Below are 14,900 nucleotides of genomic sequence, written 5' to 3' on the forward strand. Positions count from 1 at the left end.
TAACACAACATTACGTTATCTAATATATGTTTGGAAAGCCTCAGAACCAGACTCCGGATAATCGAGTCCGACCTGTAGAACCTGTAGAATTTGATAATCACATCAACTTTCAATAACGCTACACAGTACGCATGGCTTCTTTAATGCTTGTATTACATATCTGATATACTGCAAGTATTAATATTAACAAGAAAAATGTTAGAGGCAACAAGTTCTATTATTTTGAATTTTCTTTTAATGAATGGCTGTTTATGGCATTATAGCACTGTATGCAAACATGGTCAAAAGATACGATAATGCACATAAGGGAACAAAACTGCATTTGTCAAGTCATCCTTCGATGAGTGTTTTATGAACACAATTATGCATGAAAGTTGAACCCATTACAAGCCCTTAAGGACGGACGGGACGGTCGGGTAAATATCCGCCATTGCTCTGTTGCTACTAAGATGGTAATCTCAGATTCTACTTCATATTTTGCAACAAAAACCTATCATTGTGTATGCTCACTTGCACTGCACATGCTGATTGTTTTTCATCATCTTCAGTGCAATAGAACTCGAGATTACCATCATCAAAATCGCGAGGCAAATTGTTAGAAAGAGAGGCAAGATAGGAAAAATAACACGGCGTCCCGTTTCACCTTAAACTAGCTCAACACTCAAAATGTAGCCAGTAGAGCTGATATTCGTATACTTTGTCAAGAATACTTATTTTCAACGTCTCGTCTCGTCTGGTCGAGTCTATTATGAAAATCATAAAGAAAAAAAAAACAGTACCGTCAAGGCGCCATTCACCGTGTGCCTTCGAATATTTTTTCAATATTTCCATATTATGATTGAATGATATGACAATTTCCCTTCAATTTCACCAATACAACATTGTATTGGTGAAATTGAAGGGAAATTGTCATATCATTCAATCATAATATGGAAATAATGAAAAAATATTCGAAGGCACACGGTGAATGGTGCCCCCATGGTGAATGGCGCCTTGACGGTACTTACTTTACTTATGACTCTGTTTACAGATTTAGTTATTATTACCTTTGAATTGACACAAATTAGTAGCTCATTTACCCCAGCAACACTGCCATCCGCGTGGAAGCCCCAAGCTGTTATTTTCCCATGTCGGACAGTCTCCTCCTTGCTGTTCTCTTCTTTCTGTTACTCCGCACGACCACCAACAACCCGCCTCGGCCAGCCAGCCAGCCGGTGGTAAATCGTCGTCACGCGGTAGCTTCGATCGCTTGCCGATTCAGAACAAAATACCCACCAACCAACCCTCCTGGTGGTACCGCACGCGACAGCAACGACGACGGTTAGCCGATGGAAAACGAAAATAATAATAATGCCCCATTCGAAAGATCTTCGGTGGGGAGGTGAAGGGACAAAGGCGGAGCCACTAGGAGATTGTACTAAGAGCGATCAGCTGAATTGATTCTGCGCCACGCCGCCGTCGATCGGTCGGCGCTTTGGGTCGACGCAGAGGTAAGGCTTACTATTCGTTCTTATTCGCGCTACCCTACGGCTATGCCCGCCGCCGCTCTCTCTGGTAGGGGGTGGTGGAGGTTCGTTCTCTCGTAGCTCCACACGCGGCGGCGGTGATATGCGGCGTGTTCTTAATCTGGTATTTGCACTAGTCGTGCGGCGTCCGCGTCTTTTGTTTGGGTGTGTGTGCGCGCGCGCGAGTGCACTAGCATGTGTCACCTTCCCTCGGCCAGAACTTCGCGGTGCAGAGTTCAGAAGGGTACCCCAACAACCGTCGAGATTTTCCAACTACCTATAAATAGTCAGGATCAAAGCTCCGAAAAGCATTCCAGTTCAGTGTCTCCAAGTGTAACAAAGCCTCAGCAGCTTTCGTGAATTTTTCTTCTCACAAAAACAGAAAACCAAAACCACATCAAAATGTACAAGTTCGTGAGTTGAAGTTCCAAGTGTCCTGAAGAGTGATCTCAGAACGCGTCACAGTGACGAGAATAGTGAAGTGATCTAAAATCGAAATTCCCGTTTTCCCGTTCCAGTTGGCTCTCCCTCTGTTCTTCGCCGCCGTCTCGGCTGGATACCTCGGAGCTCCTCTGGCCTACAGCGCCCCAGCCTACGCCCCAGCTGCCTATGCCCCAGCTGCCTACGCCCACGCTCCTCTGGCCGCTGCCTACCATGCCCCTCTGGCCTACCACGCTCCAGTCGTGAAGAGCATCGCCGCCCCAGTTGCCTACCATGCCCCAGTCGTTAAGGCCGTCGCTCCATTGGCCACCTCGTACGCCAACACCTACAAGGTAAGTGCCGTCGTCGCCACTGCTGTCGGCCGAAGGATCTACTAGGCACTAGTGTTTCTCCGGTGGGATGTTGTGGATTGTGTGCCATGAAGTTGACAGGGTAATTACCCTTTGTCGCATACTGGATCGAGGGAGCTTTGTGCTGTTGTAACCCACCCGATTGAAAAGGGCACTTCAGTACCGCAGATGCTGTGTAGTATTCTAATGGTTCTATTAAGCCTTGTGTTTGCTAGAGTCACGATTTAATTGTGCTAGCTGTGGGAACTACTGTGCTGGGGGCATAGGTTTTCCTAGAGATGTGGGAAAGGTCAAGTAGTGCACCTGGGCGAGGGAAAATCACTCATGTGAATATTCAACGTTGGATGCATTTACCCTATGAATGTATGAAAAATCATACAGAATAAATTGTTTTCGAATGTTATATTCACTTCTAGAGAAAGTGAGTATGGAAATATTTCAATTTTTGTCTTCAAGAAATAATGACTCGAAAACGGTTTGTTGGATTGACATGATGTTTGCTAGAAGTAATTCATTTTCAATTTTCCAAACATCTTTCTCATCGATTATTTTTATATAGATAAATGACTACCAGCCTTTAATTTTGTCAAGTAGCCCAGGATAGTTAAATGCTGCTTGCTTATTTTTTCAATGTTTTTACATCGATTTCTAAAACAGGCAAATAAAAACAATTTTTGAGATTTGTGATATCAAAGATGAACTCTTCATACAATTTACAATGAAAAACTATACATTTTTATTTCGTATACCCAGCCATATTTATGTTACAGCAAATTTGAAAAAAAAAAAAAAATAGAGTTTGACAAATGCTATTCCAGACGGTCTGAAAATCTACATATCTGAGAAATAATTGATCCTTTCTTATAAAAACAGTAGAAGAGTAAAAAAACACAATTACACAGTTCCATATATTTTTCACATTTTTTTTACTTTTTTGAATTCGCTGTTCTTTAAGTATAATTGGGTAAAGCAAAAAAAAAAATACATTCTTTTTTATTGGAACTTGTTTGAAGAACCCATTTTATACAAAAAAAAAACACTAAAATTGTTGTTTTCAGAATTTAAAATAATAATTCAAGGAAATAGCAAGAAGCATGTTATTATCCTGAACTACTTGGGTAATGTTGAGGGGTGAAGTCAGCTTTCTACAAAAAAAAATTAAAAAATCCAAGGATAAAGGTTTTTGAAGATTGTAATTATATGACATTTAACATTCCAGTCCATTCAATTCCATACCAATTGAATTGCTTGAAACATAGGGTTTGAGCCCAAAACATGACTACTTCGTAAGGACATTGGCTTTTACTTTAAACTGATTTCATACACTGTGTTTTTTTTTTCTGTGAACCGTAACACATCAGGAAAATAATAAATCCAAACGAAGTTTACTAGAACTTTTATAAATGACAGGGGGTGTATTGAAAAAGCATTTATTCATACTTATTTCTCAGACAAAAACGTACCACTTGAATCAAATTTCGATTTGATTGAACCGTCCCGTTCAATAATCGTCCAATGCTTATCACGTTGTGTTTTTCAAACCGCTATGTAGGAGGCATAAGCAGCAGATTGTGAACTACAGATCATTTGAACTAATCGTATAGAAGAAGAACTCTGAGATATGTGTGAAGCGTGAAGTCAATTTGCCTGTGCTTGTTCCACAGATTTCTCCACGAATGATTTCCACAATCGAAATCAAATTTTCAAAATTAAATCGCTCCTTGATTTTTTTTAAAGAAAGTTCTTATTTTTATTCTCAAATTTTCAGAAAAAAATGTTAAGAAATTATATAAAAATTAATAGGATAGTAAAAATTATTAAAGGTTATTGGTGGTGATAATCTCCACTGGGCATCCAATTATTTTTCTTTACCAATGTATCCTTTCATATGTAATTTATTGTTCAAATTACATAATAACTCAGCACATCTTCATCGTTCCGTAAGAGATTCTGTTTTGTTTGTTTCATGATGCCATTTGCAGAGCTGAGGCAGTTGAGTTTATTACCTGGAGTCTCAGGAATGAGGCTTTTAATAATAGAAATACACTAGAACTCCCATGGCGCTGTAGTCACTTTTCTCTATTAAATATTTTAATAATTTTAATTGCAATAATTTACTATTTTTAAGTGTCCTTCGTGTAGAGAACCTTTTGTTTTGGTAAACAAAATTAACTTGACACTTCTAGTACCGCTGCTGACACTGTGAGTGTGTGGCAAACTAGATATTAATCACACCAACAGTCGCGACATTTAACTTCTGTGGCTAGTTATTCTACTCTTTCAATATGGGGAAAAGAGTCCGGTAAAAAAAATAAAAAAAAAAGATAATTTCTTCTGAAGTTTCTGTGTTACCAATAAGGCCGGAACAAATCTAATTTTCTTCTTTTGTCACAGTGCTCGTTGACTCTTAAAGGGGGAGGATGATAAATAATAAATGTATTTGATGGAAAAATATCCAAACAATTAGACAAAATCGGTAAACTCATCGGATTTATTAGGAAATTTTCTGGTGAACTCTAATTACACCTTATTTTTTTTTAAATTTCTAGAACATTTTATTTGTGTCCCCCCTCAAAATGTTGGATTCCGACCAAAATTTTCCGAGGGGGCGGTGACATAAGAGAAAATCGAAATTTGTGTCAGCCTAAGGCTGACACAAATTTCATTTTGACTTTTTGTCTCCCCACCTACAAAAGTTTTTGGCTGGACTTTGAATTTTGAGGAGCAGATAAAAAAAATCAAAATATCTCATCATGCTAAAAACTTGCTAACAAAGCCGATCAATTTTTATTTTCAAATTTAATTTGTTTTTATTTTTATCAAAGTGAAAAAAGTGGAATAAATCTTTGTAACGGCCTCATTCACATTTGCTTTTGTACCAAATTTCAACATTTTGATGCATTATAAACTGAGCAAGAGATAAAAAAAAAACTCTTGGTATTGGTCTCTCATGAAGTCAGACTATATTTTCCAGAAATAACGGCAGTATTTTAAAAACTTTTCTTTAACTACTTCCATTTAAACTTCGTCCCAAACTCTTGAAAATGAAGTGCTAGAGAAGCATTATTAGAAAATTAGGATCATTTGAAAATTCATTGGAGTCCTCTGAATTTCAGAAGAAATTACTATTGAACAAAATTATGTTCTCATGCACTATACATGTATGTTTAGATGAAGTTAACCCTCTTTTAGATTTCGATCTAAACATCATTTTTCGTCATCTCAAATCTTTTTAAACAAGTTTTGGAAGGTGATTCTTATAATTTCTCGATTTTGTGAGATATTGTTGAAGTTTTTACTATTTTTGAACATTCTTACTTCTTTACATTTTTCCTGGAATCCTTCGAAAACATTTAGAATTTTTTTTTATTTATTTTTATAACATATTTATTTTATTGATTTTTTTTTTATTTTGTGGAAAATGTTTTATTCGACTCCACTAAACTGTGTTATTATGATAGAATGTTTAAGGCAAAATTTAAGATTACAAGCTACGGCTCTAGTGAATAGATCACTGAAAGCCGTGATGTCTAAAATAGCTTTAAAAATCCCTTTTCTTTTTTTTTGTTCCATCGGATTTACTATGATTTCCTCAAAAAATGAACTTGAGATCGATTTTAAATTTAAACTCAAAGCTTTCTCTGGTAATTTGAAAATGTTTAAGTTTAATTATGATACATTTTAAGCCCAAACCTGCAATGATTGAGACACGCAAACATGTCAGTAATTTGCACAGGAAACATTGAAATTTCAAGAACTTGGGAGTCATGGGAGTCTGGTTTATTTGTAGTACTGAAACAGTAAATCGTGTGCAAATTGATTTTGTACAACACCTATTCTGGCCTGTGTTTACACTATAAATTTTGAAATTGACAAATTAAATCGATGAAATTCTGAATTCAAATGTATGTTGGTAGCAACAAAAGTAAAAAAAATCGATAGGGTGAAAACACTTGCCTTCAACCCCTTCTCCCATAAATTTCTGCTCCAGTCTCCGTGGCGAAAAAAAATGGAATTGGTATGGAGGGGGCAAAGACTAAAGCAGTGGCGAAGTCAAGTGCTTTTACCCTACATCTTAACCAATTTTATATGTAGTCGATAACATCAGGTTGATCAAAATTTTAGCCCTTCATTTAAAAAAATGAACAAAAATCATGTGCACATTTTTCAAGCATAATTACGTGCTGAATCCGAAACGCGATTTATAAATTATTAAGTAAAACAGTTTTGGAGTTGATGCCGAAAAACGAATATATTGAATTTACTCAAATTTAAATATCTTGCGTTGTAGATAAGCAAGTTTAAATCTTTTGACATCAAAATAAAAAAAAATATACAATTCATTCTCAGTGTAAATTTGCAAAATAATGATACACAATATGTGTGATACACAGTTCAGATTTCAGCTTCATCAGAGTATGAAATACGGCCAATAAAACAAAAGTCGATTCTAAAGCGTGAAAGTGTCGAAAAAAATCACTTTGCTGTATTTTTTTCCTTTCCATTTTCAAACTCAGCATATAATACTAATACAAAAATGACCATTAGCCCACCGCATGCTGTAAACTATACTCTCAGCCAGCAATTTGGTTGCTATATTGAAATTGCAACTGAAATAGTCACACATATATAGCACCAAAGAAATCGTATTCAATGCACAAAACAGGCATATACATACTAAAGTGGAGGCTATATCGAAACATATATACAAGTACTGCGATTATATCCAACATGATTTACGATTTCTCGAAAAAAAAATACGATTTCGCCGATTTTCTCCGTATAAATATACAATTATGCATGATCTAATCACGATTCCCAAGTAACAATCCTAATTCTATTTGGTTTTATTTGTTTTTATGATAGTTTTATCGGAACATTGCATATTCTAGTTGATCTTATCGGAGTTTCAGCTGAGCATAACTATTCTTCATCAATATGTGGTTTTAAAAACACCTCCAAGAATACTTGAGGTTCAGTTCGTAAAACCATAATCACAACAAGAACTGTTGAACTTATTTTCAGTTTTATAAGGTTCTTGTAGTTATCTTCAATCATCCGTTCTTGATCAAGAGCAACTGTTCTCGCAAGAGAACAGTTTGGTACATGAAAAATACAAGAAAAAACTCAAGCATCAGATTTTGATTCTCACCGTTCCGTTATTGCTGCCAATCAAGAACACTTACCCGGAAACCCAACCGCGACGCGGTGCAGTGCCAAGTTCCTCCGGTTGCAGCATCCGAAATGAGGTTGATTTGGTCATCCAGGACGTCGATTCCCTTGTAATCGGGAGTCAAATAATCGACCTGCAAAATCACTTACCTGTTGGAAATGCTGACCGGAGGAATAAGGCGCTGCACCACATCAAGGGCGGTTCCCGAAAAAAGGTCTGCCTGGTTGGCAACGGTACCGGGGATGATTAAATTTATCGCACGAAGTTCACAAAATCCACCGCGGTGCGATAATTTATTGTTTGTTTACAATTTGGCGCACATGATTTATGACGTTCTCGGCGGAGTTTGCATAAACCTACATCAAGAACGTTATAAACCTGAGTACTCTTGAATAATACTTCTTACCCTTGCATAAGATGAAATAAATTTAAGACGTTCTTGATGAAGAACAACCAGGCTGCACTGAGAACATTATAAATCCTAGTATTCTTGTGTTATGCTTTTAGCTCTGGCATGAGTTGAAAGAAATTTAAGACGATCTTATGGTGATGATGATTCAAACCATCGATGATGGACTGACCACCGGCCTAGATTTCAATGGAAGCCATGTTGAGAAAACTCATGAGCAATGTTCGCATGACAAGGAATAATATTTTTAAATATTTTATTAGTGCGTTATAATGGAAGCGCGTTACAATTTTTGGAAGTATCTTGCAACATATATACGATGAATTTTGCTTGGCATTTGGCATCCTTGCTACATCCCGGAAATATTTCTAATTTGTGTGATAAATTAATCCCGATTACAATAATGTGTCATTTTCATTGTGTTTTAATTTCAATTTAATTCACCAAACTTTTCTGTCGACACAAAAGCTGCATCAACAACAACACTGACAAATTTATTATCGTTTTATCGTGCACTTGAAGAATTCTACAAGGAGAGAGCAATTCGCCTTGAGGACAACTTGGGAAGTACAACAAGTTTTAAGAGAAATTTAAAAACAACTCTCCAAGAGCATCTTAGGATGGGCCTCTTTGATCTTATGGCGGGTTTATGGTTGAGTTGATGTCGTGTTGTAGAGCAATTTGGTTTATGCATGGTTTTAAAGAACAGGTGTTGAAGAATACTTCAAAAGCATTATAAAATTAATTTTGTTACTTGGGTTGAGTGTACCGATATACATCTCAAGATTTTCAAATAAAAAAAATCAATAACACAGCGTAACAAAAATTAACTTTTTGTCTGTCTCAAGAGCAAACTTATGTGTCTCCGAAGGATTTTGGGCCGCTGAATCCGAATCCGGGCTCAGATTTGTTCTAACACGTCACAATTTTTAGCTATACCTCAATTTATAGGGCAAAATGTGCGATTTTTTGCTTTTTTGACTGCAAGCCATTAAGCAAGGAAATATTTTTTTTTAAGCAATCAAAAGGTTAATTGGTCAATTAACATCTAAATCAACGACTCATGCAAAATATTTCGTTTTACCAAATCGAATTTGATAGTTTTAAGTGATTTACGTTAGGTACGATAAATCCCATACAAGTCACCCTCCAAAAGTTGCATGCAAGCTTTCATACTAACATAAAATGCTTAAATCTATAAAATTTGATTAAGTAAAACGAAATATATTGCATGAGTCGTTAATTTAGATGTTGATTGACCAATTAACCTTTTGATTGCTTAAAAAAAATATTTCCAAGTTTAATGGCTTGCAGTCAAAAAAGCCCAAAATCGCATATTTTGCCCTATAAATTGAGGTATAGGTCAAAATTGTGACGTCTTGGAGCAAATCTGAGCCCGGATTCGGATTCAGCGGCCCAAAATCCTCCGGAGACACATAAGTTTGCTCTTGAGACAAAAAAATGTTGCGCTGTGTAAGTGTTAAGTGGGAACCGAACTCAGATCCTTTGATTAAGAACTCTGAGTTATCTCTATTTGCTATATTGGCAAGTTGGGAGTAGAAAGTTCAAAGTGAATGGGATGAAACGAATAAAAATTAGCATGCGAGACTTATGGTGAGAGTGTTGTTATTGTGCATTGAGTGGCATCAAAAGTGGTGCCGTGCAAGAGGCTCGGAATTCACATCGTTGTTGGAATCTATACACCACTTATTATGAGTTATTTGCTGTATTTATATAAATAGTATGAAAACCGACATATTTGGTTGAAATTATTACTACCATAGTTGGCATATGTCAACAAAACAAAACCAATTTGCGATAAATACATTTTTTTTTTTCATTTCTCCATCATACAAATATGTAAACAAAACCATTTACGATTTCAGAGATTCAGATTCAACAATTATATGTGCAGTATCAATCACATGGGACTGAAAAAATGAATACACGATTTCTACGGGTTCGTTCACTTCGCAAACGAAGCTAATATGACGCAATCGATCAATACACAATATAGTTATAGTTGTATACGATTGCATTGATTTTGATCATATTTCTAGGAAGGCAGCTCGATTTAGCAGATACATATACGATGTAAAGCGCTGACTTTCACGATTCAAAAAAATCACATATACGATGCTAGTGAACTTCAAGCTTGACACTCAGAACGTATGATTTTTCACGATTCTATCCGATTCTGTGCAATCCTACCGGTAATATGTAGCACCTTTTATGATCGGAGATGACTATATAAAACCAAATCGCAATTGAAATTTCATTTGGCATAAAATGCGATTTTACGCAACCATTGTCAACAAATATGCATATTATTACAGAATTCTGATTCAATATATAATATAATAGTTTCCACACAATTATTTACGTTGGCTTGGAACATCCTACTAGGGTTAATAAACAAAGAAATAGTTTAAGAAATTTATCTTCTGGGAATTTTCCCACAAGTCTCCTGTTTCTCCAATAATATATGTGGGGGTTTTTCTAGTAGCCTAACTGTTGAAGGAGTTTGTTCAGGCATTTCTCCAGCGATTCTCCTTCAGTATTTTTCTAGGTATCGTCCCTGGAGGATTCATATCGAAAGATTCTTTTGAGAATGTTCTTACTTAGATTTTCCTGGCATTTCTCAATAATTCCTTATGTTATCTTCTTAGAATTCCTCCACAGTATCTAACTCAAGAACTTGCTCATTATTGCAAGAATTGTCTAAAAAAATTGTATCACATGCTTCTTTCAAAAAATGATCAGAAATTTTCCCGGTTGCATTCAAGTTATTCTAATATTTTTTTTCAGAGATACCTCTATAGATTTTTCAGTTCTCTTTAAAATTTCGTCAGGGGATGCTGGGTCATTAGACTCAAGTTCATTAGGTCGAAGGTCATAAGGCCGAAATGGTCATCAGTACAAATTGCAATTCAGCAGTTATGGAGCTGGGAGCAGAAAGGTTTTAAAATCTGTTAGACATGCCAATAAGTAGCTGCTACTGAAACACGACAATTATTTAATGATTTTGCCGTTCTAAACAATTAGTAATACAGTAAGACTTGAAAGAATGACTCATGATTGAATGAAGGAAAAAAACATTATTTGAATATTAGAAGTTTAAGTGCCTAAAATTATTTCAACAATGAAACTAGAAAGAAAATCATTTGTTTAGAAAAGAAAAAAAATCATGAGGGTCTTAGTATGAAAAAACTTTACAAGCAGATTTGAAATACCAATTTATAAATATTGAGGAAAAGAACTCAAAACAAACCCCAAACAAAAACAAACGAATGTGCAAAGCAGACTGGGTGTAATTCTAAAATTTTTGGCATTTTTATTTGACATTTTTTAAGGAACGCAGACGATCGCTGGAGCGGACCTGGTGCGATGGTTAAATACCATGGCTATCACATTGAGGTCCGGCGATCGATTCCCACTCCGAATATGTTAAAATGTGAGTTCCTCCTTCGAAAGGGTAGTGAAGCCATGGGTCTCAAAAAGAACTTGCTTCGGAGTAAAAATCTCGTTGAAAAGACAAAAAAAACGACGATCGCTATCAATTTCATTATAATCGTCTTAAGGGAACACGACAAAGAGATGTAAAGATACCTAAGAAAACGATTGACCGAGCTAGAACAGATCATGAATCGCACTTAGGATTTTGCAAGCTCTGGATTGCATTTTTGGAATCAATTACTATGCCCTTTAGTGTAAAATGACAAAAAAAAACTATGCCCCTATTTGTTCGAATTGAGCAAAGGATTGCTAATCCACTTGCTGCTTTATTGTGTACACATTTCCATCCACAATTGGACACACTGGATCTGAGCCTTGCAGCATTCAAATATAAATGATATAAATTGAGCTTGCATTAATGCATTTGCAATGATCCAAAAATGTCAACCTGTTGTGACCTACTTTGCCAATTAAAATGCATCGGGCCAACTCAACCAAACATACAAAGCTCCCTGCAATGCACCGATCACGATTCACCGGATTATGTCACGAAATTAATAAGGTACCCCGGGGCAAGTGAGAATCCGGGGCAAGTGAGACCTACAGCTACATTTTTTTTTATTTTTTATTTTTAAGGCAAACATTCTTCATGGAAAACATAGGTATCACACCTACGGATACTTTGAATTCAAAAATTGTTATTGTTCTCACCATAAAGAGACCATATGTGTTATTGTTATTCATATGTAATTTTTAATTGACTATGTGAGATTAACACACCCTACTACATTCGTCGTTTTAAAATAGAATAAAAAATAAAGCAAAACTTTTTCGGTTCCAGGATAATATTTAGAGTGCTTGCAAATTATTTTGAGCGAAAAAATTGTAATTTATTTTCATTTATTACCTTGACTTAACTGCTCTCACTTCCCCTAGTGCATTTCAGCATCTGGGGTAAGTGAGACCTATGAGAGGAAACAAACACAATTTCATACTTTGATCTCGCTTTCTTTAGCCTAAATCGAAATTTATACAAATGTGAAGCAAAAATCGGCGTCTTAAGTAATAAATCGTTAATTACTTCTATTCTGATGATGAAGCTATTGTTTAAAATGGTTAAGTCTGGAGTAGAACATATTTTTTTTCGAAACCATCTATTTTTTATATTTTCGCTAAGCAAATTCTATTATTTTTTTCGTTTTTCGCTGCATAATGAGTTTTTCTGAATGTTAAGGAACCGGCCATAAAGTATGAAAAAAAATGTAGAACGACTTGTTCAAAGTTCACGATTTAAAAATATTTATTTAATGATCGTAAAATTATGTAAGGGTAAACATAATCTATAATCTATAAATCTTGAAAAATATTTTGGTGCGATTCATCAACTACCTTATATAAAAAGCAAGATTGGAAATCTTTTGGCATTTAACTTTATGGCGCTTTTTGTGTAAAAAAAAGACAATTGGTGTTGTACGGGCTGCTAGCGTTAAATCATTTTTTTCTCAGTGCTTCGTTATTATATGTGTTACGTAATTTATGCCTGATACCACAAAACTCTTCCAATATAAATCGCTAAACATAGTTATTTGTATAAGATATTTATAATTTATGCTAGCTTACATATATGCAGCAACTATATTAAGCCACTTGTATAAACATTCCGAATAGGTCCCACTTGCCCCGTGATACGGAGTAAATGAAGATCTGCTCCACTTTTCATTATATGCATAATATACAGAAGGTAAAAACTTTGAAACAGTTTTAATGCCCGTTAATAAGTAGAAATATACCAACAATGTCTTTTAGAACCATTGGAATTTTAAAATTATTTATGTTTAGATTTTTTTGGCTTGACAAAACCAAATTAGCATTTTTTTAGGTCCCACTTGCCCCGGGGTACCTTACCCATTCTAGCACCCTAAGCCAATTGACTTATTCAAACAATGCCCCCTTCTCGTTCCAGGTCTCCGTCAAGGCTCCAGTTGCTTATGCCGCTCCAGCTTACGCTGCCCCAGCCTACCATGCCCCAGCCGTCGTTGCCCATGCTCCAGTTGTGGCTGCCCCAGCTTACGCTCACGCCTACGCCGCCCCAGCCTACGCTCACGGATACCTGCACTAAGTTAGCTTAACGGCACACCGCCCACAACCTCCCCATCGAAAAAGCCTCAGACACACAACAAACCTGCCCCATATACTCGTTCCCTCTCTCAGTGCGAGGTGGGAATCTTCGCCAGCGCAAAGCTCCCCTTTTCATCACAACCAACTTTCATGTCAACCAAACGGCAGCAGCAATAGCAATTCCTGTACGGCCGGCACCACCTCCTCTGTTAAGTCATCATCCGAATAGCAGCCGCGTGTGTGTGCGCGTGCGTTCGTCCGTCCGGCCATGCGTGCGTGTGTGCGTATGTACGTGCGTGCGCAGAACAAAATGAGTCTAATTGTGTACATATGATGTATAGTTTTTTTCTGTATTTATTTGTGAAGAAAAGAAACAAAAACAATGCTGAAAATTATACGAAAATCGATTTGATTTTTAACGAGATTAAAAATCAAATTGATTTCGCAGTTAAAAACACCTTGCAATTTATTACCTACTTCAATATCCGAAACATCCTTTGTTGTTTCTCGCGTACAATATCATAGATTTCTTTTCGCTAACCTTTTCTTTGGAATAAGTACTATGGAAAAAAGTTGTTTTCAGATATTGTTCAATATTAAATTCAATGGAGAATGATGATAAATTATATCTGGAACACCAGAATCATACACTTTTTTAATTCTAAACTTCAGAAGTTAGAAAAAAATACCATAAAACACGATGGTCATAACTTGCTGAAAATTTTACATCTTGTTTAATTTGGTTAATTGCATTGAAATCTCACAGATCGTCGAATTTCAACCCAGTACAGCTGAACAAAACAACATCACTTTATTCTTGAACTTGGCGGTAAATTTTCCCACCGCAACTCGAAGGTTCTGTTGTATTGTGCAGTTTTACTGGCACATGTCCCATTAGGGCAGTTCAGACTTCAAACATGTTTAAAACTCAAAGCTCCCATATGCTCATTACAATCCTTGGTGCAAAACTAGAGTCCAGTCAAATTTTCAGCCATTTCGGTGGTGATTTAATGGTGGCCCAAGAGCAAAATAGGTTTGTATGGGAATTACTACACCGGTCTTCGGCAACATTCATCATTGAGATTTGAAGAATTCAATTTGGCTTTGACCCTATGACTTTATCAATGTGTGGATGCTCTACGACGTGGAGAACTTTTTTTGAAAATTCTCCATAGTAATTCCCATGTAAACCTATTTTGCTCTTGGGCCACCATTAAATCATCACCGAAATAGCTGAAAATTTGACAGGACTCTAGTTTTGCACCAAGGAATGTAATGAACATATGGGAGTTTTGAATTTCCAACATGTTTGAAATCTGAACTGCCCTAATGTCCCATTCAGCAACGCTGATCATATGCGAACGTAAGGGGACCTTTTATAGAGCCAGCAAGTAAATTATGCAATAGCTAACACATTTTCTCATAAAGCAAAAAAAAAAAACAAACAA

General features: G+C 36.2%; 1 protein-coding gene across 1 annotated transcript; it reads left to right on the forward strand.

Annotated features, from left to right (window-relative positions):
- The first annotated feature begins 1,766 nt into the window (after positions 1-1,766).
- On the forward strand, positions 1,767-13,907 carry LOC115265285 (cuticle protein 10.6). The gene is made up of 3 exons (XM_029869771.2): positions 1,767-1,919; positions 2,024-2,278; positions 13,298-13,907. Exons 1-3 carry the CDS (start codon positions 1,908-1,910, stop codon positions 13,451-13,453), a joined length of 423 nt encoding a protein of 140 aa, XP_029725631.1. The 5' UTR covers positions 1,767-1,907; the 3' UTR covers positions 13,454-13,907.
- Positions 13,908-14,900: the final 993 nt, after the last annotated feature.

The sequence above is a fragment of the Aedes albopictus genome, chromosome 2 (genome assembly GCF_035046485.1).
Source record: "Aedes albopictus strain Foshan chromosome 2, AalbF5, whole genome shotgun sequence".
Lineage (NCBI taxonomy): Eukaryota > Metazoa > Arthropoda > Insecta > Diptera > Culicidae > Aedes > Aedes albopictus.

Excerpts from the sequence above, each read along its gene's own strand:
- LOC115265285 (XM_029869771.2), top strand. Across the intron at positions 2,279-13,297 it reads CGTACGCCAACACCTACAAG|GTCTCCGTCAAGGCTCCAGT; the intron begins GTAAGTGCCGTC and ends TTCTCGTTCCAG.